The sequence below is a fragment of the Pogonomyrmex barbatus genome, unplaced genomic scaffold (genome assembly GCF_055798465.1).
Source record: "Pogonomyrmex barbatus isolate J1 unplaced genomic scaffold, ASM5579846v1 scaffold1, whole genome shotgun sequence".
Classification (NCBI taxonomy): Eukaryota; Metazoa; Arthropoda; class Insecta; order Hymenoptera; family Formicidae; genus Pogonomyrmex; species Pogonomyrmex barbatus.
In genome coordinates, this window is record NW_028297098.1 from 8,617,724 (window position 1) to 8,643,015 (window position 25,292).

Here is a 25,292-nt window from a genome sequence, read left to right on the forward strand (position 1 = left end):
CGGGTGTGTTAACAATTACGATATTTATTTAAACTCGTCACACTCACACATATTCGTTCACTCCAATACAAGATCCGATAAGACAATAACTAATACAAGCAAAATTCGATTTTACGAGGCATTCGGGTACATACGATATCTCCACTCGGATAAGAAAAGAAAACTGATCCTTGGAAATCGGGCAATGGCTCTTATACTTGTCACTCGGCGGGAGTATATTGAACAACGCTTCTGTGTCTAGCACGAACAACAACCCACGACTCACCTGCGAGATATGGAACGGCGATACCTCTCTTTTCTTGGACACGTGATCGAAAGTAGTGCCTAATGAGAAATGTGATTGGCACAAAGAGTGAGTAATTCGATATTCTTACGCGTTACATAGAATATTCGAGAACACTTAGGGCCAGGCCTGAACATGCCGCCCGCCTCGTATCTAGTACGGTACGATCAGGATAGCATAGTTGACAATAATCCGATACAACAATGACTTACTGCGCTTAGTCTACGGGGAGACGACAAATTTTCGCGATAAGTCGCAGGAATACAGAGTCTTTGATCTTTACGCGCACGATACGAACATGTCCATCATCACTTGGCTCAGTCGCGATAATTCTACCTAAACTCCATTTTAATGGTGGTAATAGATCGTTGCGTAGGAGAACAAATTCTCTGGGCACAACTTCTGGAAGCGTTCGCTTCCACTTGACCCGCTGTTGAAGAGTATGTAGGTAGTCACGCGACCAATTCTTCCAGAAATGTTCGAACATCGCTCATATTCGTTGATACCTTGATAATCGGTTCTTCTGTATTTCGAATTCCTCAGGAACGGTAACGATAGGGGCTCCGATGAGGAAGTGTCCGGGTGTTAGAGTCGCGAAGTCATTGGTAGAGATGGCAGAAATGAGCTTCGAGTTGAGACATGCTTCCACTTTGCAGAGAAGCATCGAGAATTTCTCCGATGATAAAATATGGTTGCCAACGATACGGCGTGGGTGATGCTTCATACTCTTCACGCTGGCCTCCCAGATGCCGCCGAAGTGAGGCGCAGCAGGTGAAATAAAGTGCACGTAATACCGTCGATAGCGAGTAGCGATCTCAGTTCCAGGTTGGCGATCTTGCGGAATGTTTTTAATTCTTTATCTGCTCCTTGGAAGCTGGTTCCGTTATCGGAGTAGATATCGCTTGGAATGCCACGACGAGAGGCGAATCGCTTAAACGCAGCGAGAAATGCTTCCGTAGATAAATCGGTGACTAACTCCAGATGGATTGCGCGGATCGAAAGACAAACGAAGACGGCGACGTAAAACTTGTAGGCTCGCTGTCGATCTTTGCGCGGAAGCGTGATAAACAGGTCAGTAAAATCAATGTCCGTATGTAAAAACGGACACAATGGCGAGACACGAGACGGCGGAAGATTGCCCATCAGTTGAGTCGGTATGACGGCTCGCTGGCGAGCACACGGAACGCAACGATGTATCATTGATTTCACGAGATTCTTCGCACCGATAATCCAATAATTCTGTCGAATGATGCGGAGAGTCAGTTAGGGACCTCCGTGCAGTGTCTTGTGGATATGATCGATGATCAGATCACTGATTCGATGACGCGGTAGAATCATTGGATGTTTCTCCGAGAAGGGAAGAAACGATTTTTCGAGCCGCCCGCCTAGGCGTAACATGCCCTTGTTGTCGAGAAATGGCGTGAGTTTGAGTAATGAGCTCTTCGACGAAATCGGTAGTTTCCGTGAAAGCGATTTGATCTCAGGAGCAAACGAATCGACTTGGGCCTGTTTGTATCAGAAGGTTTTCGCAGCATTGATGTCAGTAGCAGTAAAACGAGAGTTGATCTTTGATATCGACGCTGGTCCTGACCGAACGCGCGAAATAAATCGGAATACATACGCCGTAACTCGTAATAGACGCGTCCAGGATGACATTCGATGGGGAAGGTCATTGAGCGGGAATAATTTCGGCATGTTTTCGACGTGTCACGGTGACCTTGCAAACTTCCGAAGTTATCTCGCGATCCAACTCGCATGTTCTCGGGAACGTGACGGGTTTGGGTTGGCCAGGATGCAGGTGATTTTCGCAGTCAAGTGTCCTGGATCAGTCCACCATGAATCGCAGGACGGAAGCTCTTTGGGAGCAATACCGTGTGATGCAATATCTGCGGGATTCGTATTTGTCGGTACATATTTCCATTCAACAGCTGAAAGTGCAGTTTGAATTTTCGCAACTCGATTGGCTACAAAAGTCGCTTATGTGGATGGATGTTTTTTCAGTCATTCGAGAACGATAGTTGAATCCGTCCAGCAGTGGGTCGGACCATTGATGAGAGTCATAGTTTCAGCGACGTATCGTAGGAGTTTAACGAGAAGAAACGGCAGCATTTAACTCCAGTCTCGGGATACTGATGAGTGTTTTCGGCGCCACCTTGGATTTCGCTGCGATCAGAATTACCCCAACATCACCGTTGTAATAAGTGCTTCTTAAATAGATGACAGCCATCCATGGCCTTGAGTGAAACATCGGAGAAGCCATGCAATTCGGTAGCCGTCACCTGTGTGGATTGTCCAGTCCAGCGGGGAATCTGGACTTTGCTGGAGAGACGGGGGCCGCAATAGCTTCTCCACTTATCGGTGATATCCCCGGGAACGTGGTCGTCTCAGTCGCATTTCTATATCCATAGTTCTTGCATGAGTATTTTTGCCACGATGACCACAAGGGTAGCCTATCCTAGAGGGTCGAAGATTCGTGCAATCGTGGAGAGCACGGCACATTTAGTCTCTGTTGCAAAGGGCGGAAGCAAGATTTTAAACATAAATGAATCGTTGAGCGAGGACCACGATATGCCGAGAACCCTGCTGGGGTCCTCTTCTAACGGGCGATCACTTGCGACAGTTCGATCATCATTCGGTACGTCATCAAACATTTTATCGGAATTGACAGCCCATTTTCGTAAACGGAAATCGTTTACGAAAACCGCCGAGAGCAAGTTCATCAATTGAATTCGTGTAACATTCGCGGTTTCGATATCGCCAGCGCCGAAAAGGATATCGTCAACGTAGGTCTGGTTGAGTAGAATCCTGCGTGCAAGAGAAAAGCGATCACCCTCATCTATGGCTAGTTGGTCTAGGACCCTTATCGTGAGATATGGCGCTGGAGCGGTATCGTATGTAACCGTATGTAAACGGTACGCTTGAACTGCAGATTGTGGAGATCACAAATCTCCAAAGAATGCATTGATAATTCCTATCTTCGGGATGCAGAATTATCTGGCGAAATATTTTTGCGATATCTGCAATGTACACAAACTCATGTTGCCTCCACTCGAGCAAGATCGATGGTAAATCAGTTTGTAGTTTGGATCCAATGAATAGGTGGTCGTTAAGCGATGTTTGACATGGCGCATGATGCATTAAATGACGACCCTGAATTTAGTCATCAGGTTTTCCTCCTTTACTACAGGGTGATGTGGAAGATAGATGACAGGAGAACGAAATGGTTCCGTTGCAGTAACGCGCTCCATGTGACCTAAGTCACAATACGGAGGAACGAGTGGTAGTTCTCGGCGAGATGCGCATTACGAGAGAGTCGTTTCTCGAGTTTGTCGTATACACGAGAAGCGATTCTCCAATCGGCGGAGGTGATTGCTTTAACGGAAGACAAACGATATAGCGTCCACTTTCTTCTCGACCGTGGGTTGTGCGAAAGTGTGTTTCGCAATTTTCTTCATCGACGGAAAGACTGGATTTCGTGGGAACCTCTTCTGTCTCCCAAAATCGTACGAATAGTTTGTCGAGATCCGGCGATGCATTGTGTACGGAAGCGACACAGACTGTTGCGTGCAGGTTGGTATTATTGATGGGATCGCTGATAATTCAACCGAAAATTGTAGATTATGCAGTAGGGTTGCCTAAGTGTCGGTCCACAATAAGTATTTAATCTTTAACCGATCAACCGACCGATAATTGACCAATCATAATCGATTATTCTTTTCATATTCGATTATAATTGGTCAATTTCTTACGTCTTAAAGCTTAAATCACCTATTGTGGACCGACACTAACGATCCTTTGCGGATTCGTTCCAGTAACGTAGTTCCGTAGTATGCTCCAATGAGAAGCTGAATGGGCGACCGATCTGAGGGATCAGGATCGGCAAGTTCGAAACCACATAAATGCGACCAATTCGAAATTGGAATTCTCTTGGAGGTACCATATGAAGTGATACGATTGAATATGATACGTAAGCTGTCATCAGGAGCGAGAGCTTATTTAATTTACACGACTCGAGAGCGAGATTATTTATAGATTTTGCAGTTATATATTGCATTCTGAAACATGTCACGGGCAGTGTTGTTCGTTGGCGAGGCGTACGGAGATGTTGCGCTAATGTTTCCGCGATGAACGTGTGCATCGATCCCTGATCGAGTAGAGCATTCGGACCGTCCGATTTTCGAAGGTACACAAATTTACTTAGGCGGTTGCGAGCAATACAATCGCGGGATTTCTAGGTGAGAACGTTGACGCGGTGAAAACTGATGGGTCAGCAATTAACTTGTTCGCATCGGCAGTACTCGTGCAATTCTCCTCGGGACTTGCATTGTTCTCGAGATGCGTAGGGTGTATCGCGGTGTAAGGTCGTATGGTGTGATTTGTCATTTGTAACATTTGCGCGAATTTGTACAAACATTTGTTCCATGATCGATTCGCAGATAATTGATACATTTTAATTTTTTGGTGAGAGCAAAGCGTTGATCTACGGTCAAAGGAATAAATTGTTTACAACGGAAAAGCAAATGACTCTCGGAACAAGCAGGGCATTTTCGAGTCCTTTGATCGCTTATCCGCTATATGAACTTTCGCATTCGAAATACGCGACCTTACTGCGCGACTGACACATTCTCGCTCGAAATCGAAGGATTCTCGTCGACTAGATCTCTAATTCGCGTCGACATAAATTTTGAAAACGCGACGAACGTGGGGGATTCATACGTATCTCCTAACTCCATTTGCCACTCTTGGCGGATTCGAGGCGACAATTTTTTAACGAGCAGAAAAATCAAGACGTCATCCCATTTGTCGACCGGTCCTAAATTCGAGAGTGCTTTGATTGATGTTTTTATTATATCGCGTAAATTGCGAAGAGAGCTAGCCGTCTCGGTCTTGAGATTCGGCAAATCGATAATCTTGTAAATGACAATTAATGATCAAACGCGTGTTCGCATTATTCATTGATCAAAGATTGCCACGTTGGCGCGAAATTGTTTTCAATGATTTTGAAATTGCGCAGTGACACGGCAGCATCGCCCTTAAGTTTCGTTTTTAAATAGTGCAATCGCGACATTACTTAGAGACAAATTATTTACAACGAGTGACTCGAACATATCACGGAAATGTTCCCATTCTAAACGATCGCCGGAAAACTTGGGAAGATCGACGTGAGTTTAGTCGCATTATTGTTCGAAGCTGGACCATTAATTGGATAAGCGTCACCTGAGATCATTGAAGGGGAGTTGGCAATGTCAAAGGATGCGATGAGCTCGACCATGTAGTCGAAAGCCTCAAAGTACGTTTCTTCGGCTCGAAAGAATACATCCCGAGCGAAATATTCAAGCTGGCTCTTCTCGTCCTCAGTGGCGACTCGGAGCAATTGCGCGTTGATATGCTGTGTCTTCTCCCAAATTCTTTTCAGGCCATCGAGCCGGTGTTTGACCTTAGCGACCGTGTAGTTGTTCACACCGATTTTCTTTAGATTGGAATGGCATGATCAATTAAGCCGATATTAATATCTTGCGTAGAGCAAGGAACGATACTTATTTAAATAGAAGAAAAGTATTGTCACGCACACACTGAATATATTGGCGATATATTACAATGTAAATGCGTTAGTTCGGAAATTTCCATTGAAGCTCACGAGCTTTTGTCTTTTTAATCGATATCCACTCATTAGATTTGGCTCGAAGGACCATTAAATGTATCGACACCTTCGATATTATCGGTACACTCAAATTATTTTATTTTTTCGCCGGCGTGAGCTGTGGAAAGTCTCGATTAAAGAAATCAAGTTGGACAATAACTAATGGCAAGCAAAATTCGATTTTACAAGGCACTCGGGTGCTTATACGATATTTCCGCACTCGGATAAGAAAAGAAAACTGATCCTCGGAAATCGGGCAATGGGCCCTTATACTTGTCGCAACTCAGCAGGAGTATATTGAACAATGCTTCTATTTAACACGAACAACAACCCACGACCGAACTACCCGCGAGATACGGAAAGGCGATACCTCTTCTTAAATTCTCGGACACGTGATTGAAAGTAGTGCCTAAGCATCGGTCCACAATAAGTATTTAAACTTTAAGCCGTAAGAAATTGACCAATCATAATCAATTATTCTTTTCATATTCGATTATAATTGGTCAATTTCTTATTTCTTAAAGTTTAAATCACCTATTGTGGACCGACACTAATGAGAAATGTGATTGGCACAAAGAGCGAGTAATTCGATATTCTTACGCGTTACATAGAATATTCGAGAACACTCAGAGCCAGGCCTGAACAATTAATATTGCATAAACATTTTGTACTACATTTTGAATAATATGCTTTACAAAATATAGGACATAAGCTATATGAAGATATAATACAAATAAAAATACCATTCAGAGTATGTATAGAATTTCCTTTAAACTATTTAATAAAATTGTTTATTTTGTATTTATCGTATTATTGCATTGCATTGCATTTATACGTTAAGAAATATAATTCGTAATTTAAAGGAAAAAAATAAAGATATGTATTTTGTCACATATTTAATAAGAGTTTGACAAATAAATGTGTTAAATTTCAAAATAGTTTGATATTTCCAAATTTATATAGATTCCCGAAAAGAGTTATCAATAAATTTCAAACTCTTTTGTTTAAAATTTTCAAAACATTTTCCAAATCAGCCTCTCCGAAGTATACACACAAAGTCCGAATCATATCTAGGATCAATTGATTATAAACATTTTCACACGGAGTAATTCAAATAATTTAATATTTTTATTATGTACATATGTATTATAAAATGTTGTGTTTTATTACAATAATAAAAATTTCATTAAAATAATATTAATAAAATTAAATGTTATTATCTTATTCTTTGTAGAAATATATAAAGTAAATTTTGATAATTATTAATCTAATAATAATATTATAGCAAAAAACATTTTAAACATTTGTGCTTATTAGAAGAAAAATATAATCAACTATGGCTGCGTTCCAATATTCATTGCCAGTACTGAAAATCTAGAATATGCGTGGCACGAACCAAATATCAATACTGGCATTGAATGTCGAAATGCAGTCAATATGTTTAGTATATACAAATTTCGATATTTAATCGATTTAAAATTTATTCGCGGAATGAATGCCGCCATTTTAGGCTGGGAATATGGCGGCCAATCTCAAGGTCATGAAATTTAGCTACACGAAGATCAAAGGTATCGTCATATACTGTCACTACTATTAATGTCTATACTATGACGGTGTTCTAAGATTCCATCGTGGATGTCCATTAGTGTCGGTCCACAATAGGTGATTTAAGCTTTAAGAAGTAAGAAATTGACCAATTATAATTGAATATGAAAAGAATACTCAACTATAATTGGTCAATTTCTTACGGCTTAAAGATTAAATACTTATTGTGGACCGACACTTAGTCGTCCAACGAACCTCCACGGTGGACGATCTTCAAAAGAAGCTTTCCAGCAAGAAGATACAAATAGACACTGTGTCACACAATTAACACAACAATTAACAATTAAACACAATATCTGAATGCTTGTTGGAATGTCTTTTAATTCTAGATATAGTCACTAATTGACGCTAGCTGAAATTTATTGAAGGTTTTGATTGCTTCATTCTCGAGCATAACCTTTAAAATATTTGCAGTGTCACAGTAATAATCGAAGAAATAATCTTTTCTTCTTCTTCTTAGTCCAGCTAGCCTATTCTGTAATTCTTAAGAACAATTCAGTATCATTATATTGTCGTTGCGCAGATTTTTTATCATGTAAAATATCTGCGCAACAACAGTGTATAAGTATATAAGTGTCGGTCCACAATAAGTATTTAATCTTTAAGTCATAAGAAATTGACCAATCATAGTCGATTATTCTTTTCATATTCGATTATAATTGGTCAATTTCTTACTTCTTAAAGCTTAAATCACCTATTGTGGACCGACACTTATAAGTGATTTAAGCTTTAAGAAGTAAAAAATTGACCAATCATAGTCGATTATTCTTTTCATATTCGATTATAATTGGTCAATTTCTTACTTCTTAAGGGTTAAATCATAAGATTAAATCATCTATTGTGGACCAACACAAACAAACCTTAAATAAATGATTAATTTCAAAACAGAAAAAGACAGAATTCTTTTTCACTATTCAATGCTACGAACATAAAAATTTAAAAATTGGCAGCCATGGTGCAGAACACAGTTCGATTCTGCTTCATAGCTGTGTCGAAATATGTTGTGTTGTATCGTAACAGGAAAGCACGTATAGCGACACTGTGTTACACTGTGTCAACTGTGTGGCTTACTGGAAAGCTTCCAAGGATTCTACTATGAACGTCATTAGTGTCGGTCCACAATAAGTATTTAATCTTTAAGCCGTAAAAAATTGACTAATCATAGTCGATTATTCTTTTCATATTCGATTATAATTGGTCAATTTCTTACGTCTTAAAGCTTAAATCACTTATTGCGGACCAACACTTAGCCGTCCAGCAAACCTTTAAGCGGATCTACAATGAGTCGGTAGTTGTTAATCGATAGTTTTAAGCTACAATCGGTGAATCGGAAATGAGTCGAAGGAGTAGTCGGAATCAGTGAATTGGTATAGATGACCAACAGTCAACTTCTACGACTACCGACTAGTGATTTTCTTACAACTGATCAATCAGAAGTTTCATTCGTGTTAGGTTAGTAGTAGTAGGTCAGTCTTAATCGGGCTGTTTGAGTGGTTCGGATGTCTTTTTAAATTTTGTTGTATTGCGTCTCACGCACAACTTTTTCGATTTTTGTTCAAACATTTTATAAACAATAGGCCTGTTTTTTTTTTAGCTAAACTTCTTGCACGATTCATCTTTTCTCTTTTTCTCTCTGTGTTGGAGAAAGAAAGAGAAAAGACAAACTGCAAATTTAGCTAAAAAAGCTTAATAAGAAAGAGAAAAGACAAACTGCAAATTTAGCTAAAAAAGCTTAATAATAGGCTCAATAATTAAAACGTAAATAACCGTAACAACCATAATAAAAGATAAAAAAATTATCTTTCCGAAAGATTAACTTTCTTCGTTCCTATTAGTCGAACCGAGCGACTTGCTTGACGACTAGCGACTCATTGTGGATATGAAAAATTGATTGAGAAGCACCGACTTAAATTAAGACTTATGACTCACGACATCGGACTACCGACTACCGGGTGACATCCGTTTGACGTCCCGATTGATCACTAGCCACTTACAGCGCTTGAACAGTGGAAAAATTCTAGGCGCCGGTCACCCCCGACTACCGACTCATTGTAAACCCGGCTTTACAATGGATATTCCCACGGAACATGACTTCCAGAGAGGAAGTCACCACTTAGAGGTCCACATAACCTCCACGACCTTCATGCGACACCTTTCTTCATGATGAAAGTCAGATAAATCTCTAATGGAGACTTACATTATCTTCATGATGGAGCTCTAATGGAATTCTATTAAATCTCCATTAAGGCCATATCAAATTAGCGGTTGTACATCTATGGTTGCCGATTAACGATTCTATTTCAGCCAATCACAATGTAGCAGGTCCTAGTTATGGTCAATATGATTGGTAATAGTAGAATCGTCAACCGGCAACCGTAGCAGGCAACCGCTAGTCTGATATAGACTTTATGGAGGTTGTATGAATTACAGATGTTTTATGAAACTTTCATGGATTATATACAGAGATTATATACTTAATTGGAGGTTTTAGATCCTTTGTAGATGATTACTTTATGATAAAAATTGAGAATATATAAATAAATTAAAATAAATTATTATAAATAAATTAAAAATTTATTGCATGTATCTTATTTATTTATATTTGATTGTATATAAATAATTATATCAAACACAAGAAAACATATATTGTCGAATAAGAGAAATATCTCACGTATTTATATATATATTTATTGTACCTTCGGCTTTCGCCAAGAAGCGGGACTTGGTTTACAAATAAGGCCTTAAGACACTCATCCCTCCACTCCTATCCGCGCATCCATCCATATTCAAATCTAAATACTCGACTTCCTGAATCTCGCCACAACTTATATTTATACTTAATTAATGCCTAGGCATTGCATTATGTCCCTTCCAATCACCCTACTACATTAAGTATACGAGATACATAAAATACTATACCATATATAACATAACATCACGTATACATAAAATACATATAATACATAACATACATAAAATATATAGAAAACACACCTTCATATACCCCTACCCTTACATCTCTCTCTCTCCTTTTCAGCCTTCCTACTCTTATATCTCTCTTTCTCCTTCCAAAATTTTACTAACACTTTCTCTTTCCTCTCATCCAAGCTATTATTCTCCAACCTGCTTATTCTTTCCTCTACGCAGTCTCCCAGTTCCTCAAACCAGTCTTTTGTTACTTCGCATTCTCCTATAAAGTGTACTAGGTTATCCTGCCCCCTCTCACAGAAACTACATTTTCTCTCTTCCTCTTTTAACCAGTACTTATTATCTATTTCCATATTTCCACCTTAATCTCATTAATGCTCTTATTCCTTCCCCCTTTTCCTTTCCTCTCACTTCATTTACCTCTAAATAGCTAGATGCTTTATTCTCGATCATAAACCTTCTATACCTTTTATTATATTTTGCTTCCCTAATCCTATGTTCCTCCTCCTGACGTTATACGTCCCTTTCTCTTTCCTTTATTTCCTCAATTAAATCCCTTTCTACATCTGGCATCCCATCTATCGCTACTACCCCCCAACCGTTTCTATTGTAATATTTCTCCCTCTCCTTTCCATATAAGTCCTTCCATCCCTCTCTCCTTTTTTCCAACCAACAGACTTTTACCCATCTCTCCTCCCCCATTCCTTCAATCTTTTCCTCATATTTTCTCGCTCTAATACCCCATTCTATTTTAAGCTTATTCATCCCTAATTCCCTCGTGATCAAGTATCTTGGTGTACAAAAGTCTATTTTAAACATCCATCTAATGTAGTCCATCATTATTTTCTCTAATTCTTTCCTTTCCCCCCAACCCCATAATTCTATCCCATAGGACATCACACTTTCCACTAAATATCTGAACATCATCCATCTCCTTATAAAATCATCCCTACAAATTCTTTCTCCTAATCCCCATACCATGTTTGCCGCTATCCTTCCTTTTCTCTTTAGTTCCTTTATATAAAAATCGTAAGTCCCTCGCCTATTAAAGTTAAAACCAAGATACTTGAAAGTCTGCACTTCCTCGATCTCGCTTTTCCCCCATTCCCATTTCATTTTCTTTTCCCTCCCCTCTTTATTGAAAACCAACATCTTCGACTTACCAGTATTTAATTTTAGTTTCTTTTCCCTTAAAAATCCTCCTAAAGTCCCCATCATATCCACGATAGCCTCCCTATTTTTTGCTAACAACACCAAATCATCTGCGTATGCCAGCGACCACACTCTGTTTTTCCCTAGTTTTATTTCGCCTGTTCCCCTCTTTTCTAGACGCTCATCTAGATCCGCAATGTACAAATTAAACAGCGTCGGACTCAGTACACACCCCTGTCTCACTCCCTTCTTCGTCTTGAATTCTTCCGATAGACCATCCTTCGTCCTAATTGCTGGTCTCGTATCTTCATAAATTTCCTTCATCCTCTGTATTAGTGTCCCATTGATGTTTTTCCTCTCCAGTGCCTCCCATAGCTCCTTCCTATTCACATTGTTAAAGGCCGAGCTCAAATCTGCAAAAAAGGCATACACTTTCTTTCTTTTTTCTCCTGCTTTCCTCTCTCTCTGAACCAGATGACTTAGCACAAAAATATTATCCATGGTCCCCCTACCCTTCCTAAAGCCACCTTGGCTCTCGAGCACTAGGGTCCCCTGCTCGACCTCCAACCTTTTCCTCAACACCTCCGCGTAGATCTTGTACGCTGTTCAAAGCAACGATATCCCTCTATAATTCTCCATTTTCTCCGTATCTCCTTTCTTATAAATCGTTGCTATGACGCTTTTTCTCCAGTCCTCTGGTATTCCGCCTCCTTTCCATATACACGTCAGCAGGTCTGCTAACCTGCTCTTCACCTTCCCCCCTCCGTACTTCCACACTTCCATAGGAATACCGTCTATCCCTGCTGCCCTTTCCTTTCTTCAGCTTCTTTACTGCCTCCGCTATCTCCTCCGTCTTCAGTTCCCTTTCTAATTGTTCCTCCTCCTCTATCTTCCCCCTTTCGCTTTCCCTTTCTTCCTCTACTTCCTCTCCTCCAAGCAATTTTCTAAAGTACTCATTCCAACTTTCTTTACTTATAGAATTTTCCACCCAGTTACTTTTCCTTCTTTTCTTGTTAATTACCTTCCATACCTCAGCCTCATTTTTTAAATTTCTTAGTTCCTTTTCTTCTTTCTCCTTCCACTTCCTCTTCTTCTCCTCCACATGCTCTTTGAAACTTTTTCTTTCTTCCAAGAATCTTTCCCTACTCGACTTTCCTATCCTCCATCCTTTGTATAATCTATGTACTATCCTCTTCTTCCTCGTGCAACTCCTGTCCCACCATTCCTTGTAACCTAGTTTCTTTTTTCTTCTTTTTATTCTTACTCTTATCATTGCGTCCTTCACCAGCTCCTTTATCGCCCCCCATTTTTCTTCTACTGAGACTTCGCTTATCTCCTCTTCGTCTTCTTCCCCTTCTGTCCTTTCCTTATATAATTCGATGTCCTCCTCCTTCCATCTATATCTCCATTCCTCTTCTTCACTCCTCTCTTCCCTTCCTGCGTTCTTCTCTCTTCCTTCATCTTCTTTTAATTCCAGTACTAGGGGCATGTGGTCTGAGTCCGTCCGCCCTATTACCTTAAAGCTACTTACAACGTCCATACAATAATCATTCGCTATTACATAATCGATCGTGGAGCTGCCCCTCTCTCTTATGTAAGTGTATTCGCCTTCCCCGTCTCCTATCTTTGTCCCATTCATGATATTGCTGCCTATTTCCCCAACTAAATCTATTAAATCTCTGCCTCTGCTGTTAACTACCTTATCCTTACTTTTTCTTACGACACTCCATCCTTCCTCGTCATTTCCTCCCTCTAAACCAATTCTTGCATTAAAATCCCCCCCTATTATTATATACTCCTCTTTATTCTCTTCTACCATCCTTTCTATTACTTCCCTTATCGCCTCCCAATTTCTCGTGGCATAGACTGCTACTAATACATAATCTCTTTCCCCTTCCCTCCCCTTGATTTTCGATACAACAACCCCATCTTCCTCCTTCCATTTTAGTTCTACATTATCCCCTTTCCAATCTTTTCTTACTCCCACAATAAATCCCCTCATTGCCCTGCCTTTCTTTTTTACCCTCCTTGCAAAACTACATCCTCACCTATGCGTAGTCGGTAATCTGCGCTTAATTTTCTCCCACCCCTTTTCTTCTACCCACGTCTCAATTAAACACACATACTCCATCCCTCCTACAAATTTCCAAAATTCTATATCCTGTCTCCATATTCCTGCTATATTCCAAAACATTAATCTCTTATTTCTTACCCTTCCCTTCTGCTTCATCTTCCTCCTCCCCTCCTTGGCTTAGTCGAAATTTGTACTCGTTCCACTTCTCCTACTTTCCCCCCCCCTCCTCTCTCTTCCCACTCCTATCTCTCTCTATCTCCTCTTTTATCTCGCCCCAGCTTCTCCAGACATTTCCTATTTTAACCCTCCCTGTCCCTATCTTTACCTCTAACCCCTTTTCTCTTTGTTCCCTTTTATATCTCTGTATCCTTTCCTGTATCTTCCTCTCTTCCCATGATAAATCATTTTCTATATATATCCTTCCCCCTCTTAGCTTGCTTTTATTTGTCATAATTTCTCATTTCTTCTCCTCCCTCTCTACCTTTGCTATTACAACTGCCTTATTAATCCTACACATTTTTATCTTACATTCTATTCCTAATTCTTTCTCTATGAAATTCTCTACCCATACTATTTTATTCTCTTCCACTTCTCTTATCTTACCCCCTAAACCTTTAATCACAATATTATTGCGCCTTTTCTCTCTCTCTTTCTCTGTTACCCATTTTCTCACTTTGTTAACCTCTCTTTCACTAAGCCTACTACATCCACTTCCTCGCGTTCTCCCACTTCCTCCGCTTCGAGAACTTTCCCCATCCCCTTCCCCCCCACTCATCGACTCTCTTATCCCTGCAATCTGCCTCTCTACACTGCCTAATCTTTCCCCCATATCTCTAAATCTTTCCTCCCATTCGCTTTCCCTATTCTTGTCTCTTTCCACCATCTCTCGCAATTTCTTCACCTCCTCCCTTAACTCTTTCACCTCTTTTAGCCATTCTCCCCTAAATTCCAACCATTCGTTTTTCCATTCCCCCGATTTCTTCTCTCCTGCCCCTGTCATCTTAAAGGTTACCTTTTTTCCACTCGCACTGTCCTGTCAGTAACTTTCTCTGCCTCAATTCTTTGCTTCCTACCTTACCGGCCTCGCTTCCTGCACTCGCCAAGCTCGCTTTTCCCGGTGCCATAACCTTAACGCTCTACGCTCTCCTAAATCTCTTTGTATCTCTTCTAAACTTTCCTCCTCCACTCTCCCTCCAATCTCCCTACCTCTTCCAATCCCCCTCTTCTCGCATTCACTTCCCTACCTTCCTCCGCCAACTTATTCTACTCGAATCTCTAATCTAAATCATACACTCACGTTTTCCACGTCCACTCTCTCATGCGCTCCCTAACCAAGTCCATATCTCACGTATTTAATACAATCAATAAATATATAAATGGTTAAATAGAATATATACATAAATTTATAAACACTACTCATATGGAACATGATATTAAAAATCCATATAGCATATAATCTTCACATATAACATATAACATATAATTTTCCTTTCTGTATATAATTAAATTATCTACAAAAATTACACATTATCAGGACATTGACATTGAAACTATTTAAATCTTATGATAATATTTATTAATTGAAGATCTGTCATATTTTTACATCAAAATTCCAAGTTTAATTATTATTGTTCTAATATCTGATTTCAGCCGATCACATAGATGAAGCAAGCTCGACCGTGTATACTATAAGGATGAGTGACCTTCGAAAAAATTATGTGACATTACCGACATTTACAAGATAAAAGAAGATTTCATTAATTCCATTACACATTACATATGTATGTGCGCTTTGTTCCTTCAAAAAAATATTTTTGTTCAGCATCATAAAAAATTCTTTTTATTAACTTTTTCTGTCTTCTGGAGGAGAGGTCTTCTGGAGGATTCATGGACATCTAATGGAAGTTACAAACTTCCATGATGGACTTCTAATGGACATCTATTAGAGGTTTTTATTCTGTATGGATTGTCTACTGAGATTCTATGGACTCTCTATTAGCGATTCACCTAACTAATAAACGTCTATGGAAGACGTCTAGTAAAGGTCTCATAGACTTTCACAAAGCGGAACTGTGGATTCCTTATGGACGTCTATTGGAAGTCTAATGGCCATCTAATGGATGTTCCGAATATCTATGACCGATGGCTAATGGAGGGCGTCTGCTGGAGGGTTTGGTTTTATGTGGGACTATAATATTTTTAACTTTTTAATACACAATTGTTAAAACAATTCTCTGTGAAATCAATATAATGACAGCTATTCACAAAGTTAGCAGCGAGAGAAAAGCGTCTACAATAAACTTCGAGGAAATTTCGAGATGCAAGTATCGATGTCATGCTTTTTTTTAGAAAGGATTATTATACATATTTATTATTATTATAAACAAACTTTATTATAATATAAAATAAAATTTAATAAAAAAATAAACATCCATCCATTTTTTATATTGATTTATCACAATTAATTAATTTATGCAAGAGATGCCATGTTCCAACAAATTTCAGTTTATCAGTTCTGTCGCGAGCGCCGAGAATGCAATCGCGCCCACCGCTGACAAAGCGGATTGCGGCAAGCGATATTTTATCCGATGAATTATTATTTTACTAAGCGGTGGCGATTACCAACGCTACCGTGCTAATCGCGCAAATATGGTGTAATCGTTCGACATGAAGCAACTGTTAACCGGGTTGCGCGGCCCTTACGCGGAAAACCGCCGCGCGACCCAGAAATATACCGCGAACGCTGACGAGCATGTTGATGATACGGCAAGGACTGGCCGCCCGGAACAGGATAAAAACGGGAGACCGAGATGAGGAAAGGACTCGTCGAGATCCGTGTGCCGTCACGTCTGTCGCGGTCCGAACTAGTAAAGACAAACTGTATTAAGTTTTAATAAAATTTATTCAAATAAAGAAGAAGTAGTGAATGTGTCTTCTCCGCCGACTCCTGGACCGATCCTTCGAAACGACCCGCACAACATATCTGGTGGCAGCGGTGGGATCGTTTCGCAGCTGTACCCAGTCATCTGGAAGGAACAAACGATCGGAAATCAAGGAAAAGGCCGGAAAAGAAGTCGACATCCCTGCAGCGAGAAAGAGCCGGTAGAGCCACAACGCAGAGCATATCAGTGACACCGGAGAAGCCACGACCTACCGCAACAGCCAGCGCCGCGTCACAAACATGCGAATTGCGAGCGTAATGTAAGTTATAGAAAATTAAGCCAAGCGCATTAGATAGCGAAAAAAGCGTGTAGGTAGATGTCGAACGAGGGAGTTAACCAAACTCCTGCCCAAAGAAACACGTCGTGGCTACATAGTGCGTCAGCCAGCCGAGCGCTCAGCCCGAGCCCTCCGAGCCTCGAGCAGACGGAAAATTCACGCGATCCGCGCGATAACGTACGCCGCGATTTAAGTAATTATTATTCGGACGATAGTCTGACGAGTCAACCGGAATTACATCCGAACATTGTAATTGAACGCGTGTTTTCGCTTAGTGACATAGATAATAGCCTACTACCGAGTAGTGAGAGACGCGACGACGCTCTATTACAACCAACAGACGCAAGATCTGATCATAGCGACGGCACAAACGCAAGTAATCCTAGCCGCGGAGAATTCTCATTGACATCTTACGATAGTAGCGTGTTCGATCCAACCGAATTTTACACCGCTTCACGAAACATAAATCCAGCGGAAATGGCAAATCAACCCTCGGGCACACCGTTAAAATCGATCGCGGAAGAACAACAAGTAGTAAACAAAGAATTGGACGACGAAGTAAAGCGAATGAGAGCCACTTTAAGCCAAGCGCACTGGAAACCTGACCCGGCGGAATCTTCGCACGACGCGCGAGATGCAATGTTGGTCGAATTGATAGAAGGCATGCGAGCACTACAGGGCCGCATGAGCCAACTAGAAGTCGTTAATTACGATCGGAGTGCAGAAAATGACGAACCGATAGAAATGACATACGGGCGTACACGAGACGATGTCCGAAATTCGCGAGATCCCGCACATACGTTTATGAAATTGAAAGAAGCCCGCGATATGATTCCGGAAATGGACGGATCATCGCGGAACCAAGTTCAAAAATTTTTAAATGCAAGCACGTACGCGATGAGCGAAATAAATCCTGCCGACGAAAAATCATTACTAAAAGCGATCCTGTGCACGAAACTAACAGGGAAAGCCATGCACGATTTCCAAACAAGAGATATACGCACGTTCATGCAACTGAAGCGCGAGATCGAGATGTGCTATTTGGCAAAACGTAGCACTACGCACATTCAGCGAGAGTTTAATATAACCCGTCAAAAACCCGGGGAAAGCGCGCGAGAATACGGACTCCGCGTTGACAAACTAGCCATGGAACTCTATCAATCTATGGTAGAAGGACGCGAGCACACCGCGGAACAACGAAAGGCAATCCTAGATACGATACAAGAATTAGCCCTAGAAAATTTCCAACTAGGATTACGCGACGAGATACAAACAATAGTACGATCCAGGAACTATACGAATTTAACAGCCGCGATGCTAGGCGCGACAGCCGAAGAAAAATTAAAAGGTAGCCAACCTATAAAAATGTATAATAACGAGAAAGCTAGAAGCAACCAAGAACAGTATAGAAATCGAAATCAAAAACTGGAGTGCCACAAATGCGGTAGGCTAGGACATTTGGCGCGCGACTGTCGTTCAAGCCGATACATAAATAAATATCCGCTACCGCGAGCCGAACGACCGACGAACGTAAATAATATTGAGAAATACTGCTCGTACTGCAAAAAGGCAGGTCATAAGCGCGACGAATGCTGGTCACTGAACGGCCGCCCGAGAAAGGGGCAACCGAGACGCACGAGACAAGATAATGAAAAAGAGCGACAAATAAATACCGCTGTAATAAAGAAAAAGAATAAGCAGCAAAGGGAGAGCGATGACTTATCGTTCACAAGCAGTGGCGACGACGAAGAAGAAGAGAAACCGAGAACAAAGATAACGCGAACCGTACGCGAGCATCAAGTGACACAGGTGAATACGCCTCACACAAACGCCACGTTAGACTTGATTACCCTGCCGATGCGAGAGACAAGAAAGGGAAAAACAAGTTTCCTCCTCGATACAGGCGCCACTTTGACATTGATAAAAGTGGGAAATTTAAAGGGAAACACACTAATGCGCGAAGAACGTTTAGCCCTAACCGGAGTTACGGGCCACAAGATACACACACTCGGAAAGATAAGAGCAACGATAACGCTAGGAGACCGAGAGATACGGCACACTATGTACGTAGTAAGAGATGACTTCCCAATAAATTACGAAGGGATACTGGGACTAGACTTTTTGAATAAACAACAAGCGAAATGCGATCATGGGAAAAAACAAGTCCGTATTGGCAACACAACGTTCAAACTCTATCCGTACAAGAAAACCATGCTAACGCCTCGCAGTGAAACCATAATTCAGGCAGTAACCGATCGGAATAGCATTGGAATAGTAAATGCAGTCGAAACCAAACCCGGAATCTTCATAGGAAATTGTTTGGTCATACCGGAAGAAAACGTATGTCCAATAAGTGTGATAAACACCACAGGAGAATCCGTGGAGATAACAACGCCGCTAGTCACGGTGGACGAGATAAGGACAAAAGACGCCGCACACATGTATACCATGGAGGTGTCAAGTAACGAAACAAGCGACGAGCCCATTCAAGCTCGTAAAGAAAAATTGCACAGACAAATGCGAACCGAGCATTTAAATAATGAGGAAAAGAAAACCTTGCACCAGATTTGCGAAGATTTCTGTGATATCTTCCACCTAGAAAACGATCGCCTATCGTACACTAATGCAGTAGCACATGAAATAAATACGCGAGCAGATAGTGCGCCGGTGAATGTCCGACCATACAGATTACCAGAGAAGCACAAGGCAGAAGTAAATAAACAGATAGCGAAAATGCTGGACGACGAGATAATCCGTCCCAGCACGAGTCAGTGGAACGCACCCTTACTAGTAGTACCAAAGAAAATAGACGCATCTGGAGAGCGAAAATTACGAATAGTTGTGGACTTTCGGAAATTAAATGATTTAACAATCGGCGATTCTTTCCCGCTCCCGAATATCACTGACATACTAGATCAACTAGGAAACGCGAAATATTTTACAACGTTGGATTTAGCATCGGGATACCATCAAATCCCCATGCATGAGGAACACAAACAAAAAACAGCATTCTCCACACCTTACGGGCACTACGAATTTAATAGAATGCCTTTTGGACTAAAAAATGCGCCTGCAACATTCCAGAGACTTATGAATTCCGTATTAACCGGATTACAAGGCCTCAAATGCCTAGTCTATCTAGATGATATCGTAATATATGGACCAAATTTGAAAGAGCATAACAAAAGACTAATTGAAGTGTTCAAAAAACTGAGAAACTACAATCTGAAACTACAACCGAATAAATGTGAATTCTTAAGAAAGGAAGTGACATACTTAGGACACATTATCTCCGAAAACGGTATAATACCAGATCCTGCGAAAATAACGGCCGTAGCAAACTTTCCAATACCAAAACGGGTAAAAGATGTGCAATCCTTCATAGGATTAGCCGGATATTATAGAAGATTCATTGAGAATTTTTCGAAGATAGCAAAACCCCTGACAAAACTAACAAAAAAGAATGAGAAGTTCGTTTGGACAGCGGAACAACAGAACGCATTCGAAACATTAAAAGAAAAATTAACGACCACACCAGTTCTAGCTTATCCGGACTTCACTAAACAATTTATAGTAACGACAGACGCATCCGGATATGCCATCGGAGCAGTATTGTCGCAAGGGCCAGTAGGCCAAGATCGACCAATTGCATACGCAAGCAGAATTCTAAATAAAGCGGAACAAAACTACAATACAACGGAGAAAGAATTGCTAGCCATAGTATGGGCCGTCAAACATTTTCGACCATACCTCTATGGAACAAAATTTCAAATAATTACAGATCACAAGCCATTGATCTGGCTATTTAGTATAACAGATCCTGGTTCACGATTAATCAGATGGAGGCTCAAATTAGAAGAGTACGACTATGAGGTGATACACAAGGCAGGTAAAGGCAATACAAATGCTGACGCGCTCAGCAGAAACCCGATCGCGCCTGACACACAGATAAACAGCATCGAGCGCGACAAGGAAGAACGCGAATATAACAAAGAAGACAAGGAGCAAATAATGTACGAATATCATAATGCCCCCCTCGGCGGACATCAAGGCGTAACACGTACCGTAAATCGAATACGACTAATGCACAATTGGCACGGACTAATACGAGATGTGGAAGAATACATCGCCAAATGTGAATACTGCCAGAAAAACAAACTAAGCAAGAAAACCAAAATGCCTCTAGTACTGACCGACACGGCAGAAAGACCGTTTCAAAAATGCGCCCTGGACATCGTAGGACCACTCACGGTCACCAGGAAAGGAAATAAATACCTACTAACATTTCAAGACGACTTAACAAAATTTAGTAAGGCAATACCGATATCAGATCAGGAAGCAAACACGATTGCCAAAGAGTTCACCACAAAAATAATATGCGAATTCGGAATACCGGAGACAGTACTGACAGATCAAGGAACGAATTTCGTCAGTGAAATGTTCAAGGATGTATGCACCCTCTTAAAAATAACGAAAATTCAAACAACCGCGTACCATCCTGAAAGCAACGGAGCCCTGGAGAGATCGCACAGGACTCTGATTGAATACTTAAGGCATTATATAAATGAGGATCAAACCAACTGGGATGAATGGATCCCATACGCGATGTTCACGTACAACACAACACCGCATACAGCAACGGGCTATACACCTTTCGAATTGATGTACGGGCACCAAGCAACATTACCTACGGCCCTGGCAGCGCCGCCGAAACCATATTACACATACGATAACTACGCGCAAGAATTAAGAGAACGACTCAGAGCCACACAAAGAGTAGCAAAGGAACATATTCGCGAAGCAAAACAAAAGGCAAAAAACTATACAGACAAAAATACGAATACTAAAATTTTCAAAGTAGGAGATAAGGTCCTCCTGCATGACGAAGCAGTGCGCAGAGGACGATCGAAGAAATTGGAAGCACCATGGATAGGTCCATATCAGATAATTGAGAAAACCTCTGACGTCAATTACAGAATTAAACAAAAACGAAAAATTACGACGGTGCACGCGAACCGACTCAAATTATTCATCGAAGATTAAGCAAACAACGCATACGAATAATTACCCGCAACAAGCAAAAAGCAAAAGCAGTAAAATAAAGATAGTAATCACAAAGATAGCATAGATTAGAAAAAAAAAAAAAAAAAAAAAAAAAAATTCACGGAAGGAAAAATTTCACGGAGGATTCACGGAAAAGTAACCTGAACCTAAACTTGCAGGATGCTCCTTATGTGGAGAAGAGCAGGACAAGCGACACCTGACTCTCAGCATAATCTTGACTGGGAATTGTTCTCGCACCAGCCAGGAATCTACTACGAAGAAATCGGTCAGCTGAGACAGGCCGAATCGGCATGGAAATTAGTGATAAAACTGAGCGCAAAAGAATTAGAGATCAGACATCAGCAATTGCAGGACTATATGGAGGAAACCGAAATACAGTGCCGAAAAGTAATAGGCAACGCACAGTTAGGTTGCCGAAACATTATGAGAATAATAGAAAGAAAAAATACCAAATTGATCACGCTGTTGACACAAGTAGAAACGCTATACAAAACGACTGACAAACGACGAGGACTGCTGGATGCGGTCGGGTCGGTCAGCAAAATATTATTCGGAACGATGGACGCCGACGATCAGAAACTAATAGACGAACAACTGCAAACGTTACGAACAAACGGCAAGGTACTGCAGCACGCAATAGCAAACCAAATAAAAGTAATCAACGCCACAATAGCGCACTTGGACGAATTAGAAAATACTCTAAATTATAATGAAAATCTGATAATGAGTGCGACGAAACGACTAGAACAACGATTGACCGAGTCAACACTACAGGCAGACGTAGACGAACACTTATTAATCCTGACAACGATAATGAACGATTTAACGAAGGACACGGAAAATGTAATAGACTACCTGACATACGGGAAAAACGGAATGATACCGACACGACTACTACCTATCAAACATATAATAACAGCCCTTAAAGAAGCGGCTACACAATTACAAATGGGATTACACTTTCCTTTTAAAATTCAGATTGAACACTGGCAGACCATACACACATACATCACTTTTAGCGCATATTCAGATGGTCCATACATATACACAATCTTGCGATTTCCGGTAGTAGCATACCCTACATTTAAACTAGTTAAAGCAATACCGTTACCAGTACACGATCATGCGAATGTATTCGCCTACATAAAAATAAACCATCCTTGCTAGCTATAGATAAAGAGAATCACCACTACAAATTACTAGAGGAAGCAGAGTTAGAACGCTGCATAAGAGAAACAAACACATACACATGCGAACAGAACTTCGCGACATATTATGCGGAAACAACAGCACCATGCGAGGTGCAAATATATACACATACACCGGGACAGCTCAATTACTGCGAAAAGAATCATATGATATCTAACACACCGTTGTGGATAGCATTGACGGAGGAGCAAGCGTGGCTCTACTCCACGGCACACAAGCAAGAAATTAGCATTAAGTGCGAAAAGCAAATAGAAGAGAAAATTATATTAGAAGGAACCGGAAAAATAAAACTAAAAGATAATTGCAAGCTAATCACACCAAATGTAATATTAAAAACACGAAAAATTGAGGGAATAAAATATATTCAAAACTACCTCCCCGAATACAATATAACATTAGAAATAAAAAATAAGGACACCGATAAGAACAAGCTAGCGAAAACCGACACGTTACGACAAATAATTAAGAACCCCGTAGATTTAACCAAGTTAAGCATAAGTCTAGAAGAAATAAGAGAAACTCTAGAAGATAGCGATTATAATTTACTCAAAAATAAATACACTGTATACTCTATGGGAACAGGCACCTGCGTAGTAATAATAACTATAATAGGATTAATAACATGGCGCATAAACAAAAACAAAAATAAAAAGCAGAAGAAAAGCGAGACCGCACAGAGGCGCCGCGACGATGCTATGTTATATTAGTCATAAGCACACGATTATATTACAGTCACGCGACAACATATGTAAACTAACAAGTAAGATCACCTTCCATCGAAGGGGGGGAGGGATGCCGCGAGCGCCAAGTAAGGGACACATGAAAGCCGAACCCCCATGGTTCCCTTCCATCACAGGGGGAGGTATGTCGCGAGCGCCGAGAATGCAATCGCGCCCACCGCTGACAAAGCGGATTGCGGCAAGCGATATTTTATCCGATGAATTATTATTTTACTAAGCGGTGGCGATTACCAACGCTACCGTGCTAATCGCGCAAATATGGTGTAATCGTTCGACATGAAGCAACTGTTAACCGGGTTGCGCGGCCCTTACGCGGAAAACCGCCGCGCGACCCAGAAATATACCGCGAACGCTGACGAGCATGTTGATGATACGGCAAGGACCGGCCGCCCGGAACAGGATAAAAATGGGAGACCGAGATGAGGAAAGGACTCGTCGAGATCCGTGTGCCGTCACGTCTGTCGCGGTCCGAACTAGTAAAGACAAACTGTATTAAGTTTTAATAAAATTTATTCAAATAAAGAAGAAGTAGTGAATGTGTCTTCTCCGCCGACTCCTGGACCGATCCTTCGAAACGACCCGCACAACAGTTCTAATGATTCTTGTGCTTAGTTTCCACAGATTCCTGACATCAATCCGATGACTTTAAATCCTACTTGAAACCTGCATTCCTCATCTTTGGATAGTCTTAAAAGAACTAATTTTTGAATCTGTTTGATGTTCCCATACTGTCTGACAAACAGGTTTTTGCAACTAGGAAATAATTTTACACTTCCTTGCAATAACAGCAAAAAGATAACATCCGAATTGATTAAAAATATTAAACGCAACATTAAAAGACTTTCCATTTCTGCACAAAATGAAATTAGAAATCATTCCATTCTTATTTTTCAGGAATTTGCCTCGCGTTCTCAAAAAAATACTTTATACACAAGAAGATTAGAACAGTTAAGGAGATATACTAAGGAATTTTTACACAATAATCCGAATGTTATTATCACAAAAGCAGACAAAAGGGAACACTACGGTTGCATTCGACAAAAATAAGTATCTTTGCAAGATGAATTGTATGCTATCGATGCTGATACTTACACGAGAATCAACAAAGATCCTACCAAAAAAATGATCAACAATCTGAAGGAATTGCTTACAAGATGGAAAAAATCAAATTTTATATCTTTTGCACTATACAAACTTATTTTGTAGTGCTGCTATTTTACTTAGAGCCTATGGACTTCCAAAGATTCATAAACCTGATTATCCCTTCCGAATTATAATTTCAATAGACAGTCCTTTCTACAATTTAGCTGCATTCTTGAATAGAATCATCGCCAAATCGATTCGGTTAATTAAAAGTTAAGTTAACATAAAGTTAAC

General features: G+C 40.6%; 1 protein-coding gene and 1 pseudogene across 1 annotated transcript; one reads left to right on the forward strand and one right to left on the reverse strand.

Annotated features, from left to right (window-relative positions):
* Window positions 1-134: 134 nt before the first annotated feature.
* On the reverse strand, window positions 135-1,978 carry LOC148938015 (uncharacterized; annotated as a pseudogene).
* Window positions 1,979-16,222: 14,244 nt separating this feature from the next.
* LOC148938016 (uncharacterized) lies at window positions 16,223-23,827 on the forward strand. The gene is made up of 2 exons (XM_089081940.1): window positions 16,223-16,884; window positions 22,125-23,827. The coding sequence occupies exons 1-2, from the start codon at window positions 16,865-16,867 to the stop codon at window positions 23,131-23,133; spliced, it is 1,029 nt and encodes a 342-aa protein (XP_088938066.1). The 5' UTR covers window positions 16,223-16,864; the 3' UTR covers window positions 23,134-23,827.
* The last annotated feature ends 1,465 nt before the right edge of the window (window positions 23,828-25,292 follow it).

Excerpts from the sequence above, each read along its gene's own strand:
- LOC148938016 (XM_089081940.1), top strand. The coding sequence starts at position 16,865 with ATGCGAATTGCGAGCGTAAT. Across the intron at positions 16,885-22,124 it reads ATGCGAATTGCGAGCGTAAT|GATGCTCCTTATGTGGAGAA; the intron begins GTAAGTTATAGA and ends CTAAACTTGCAG.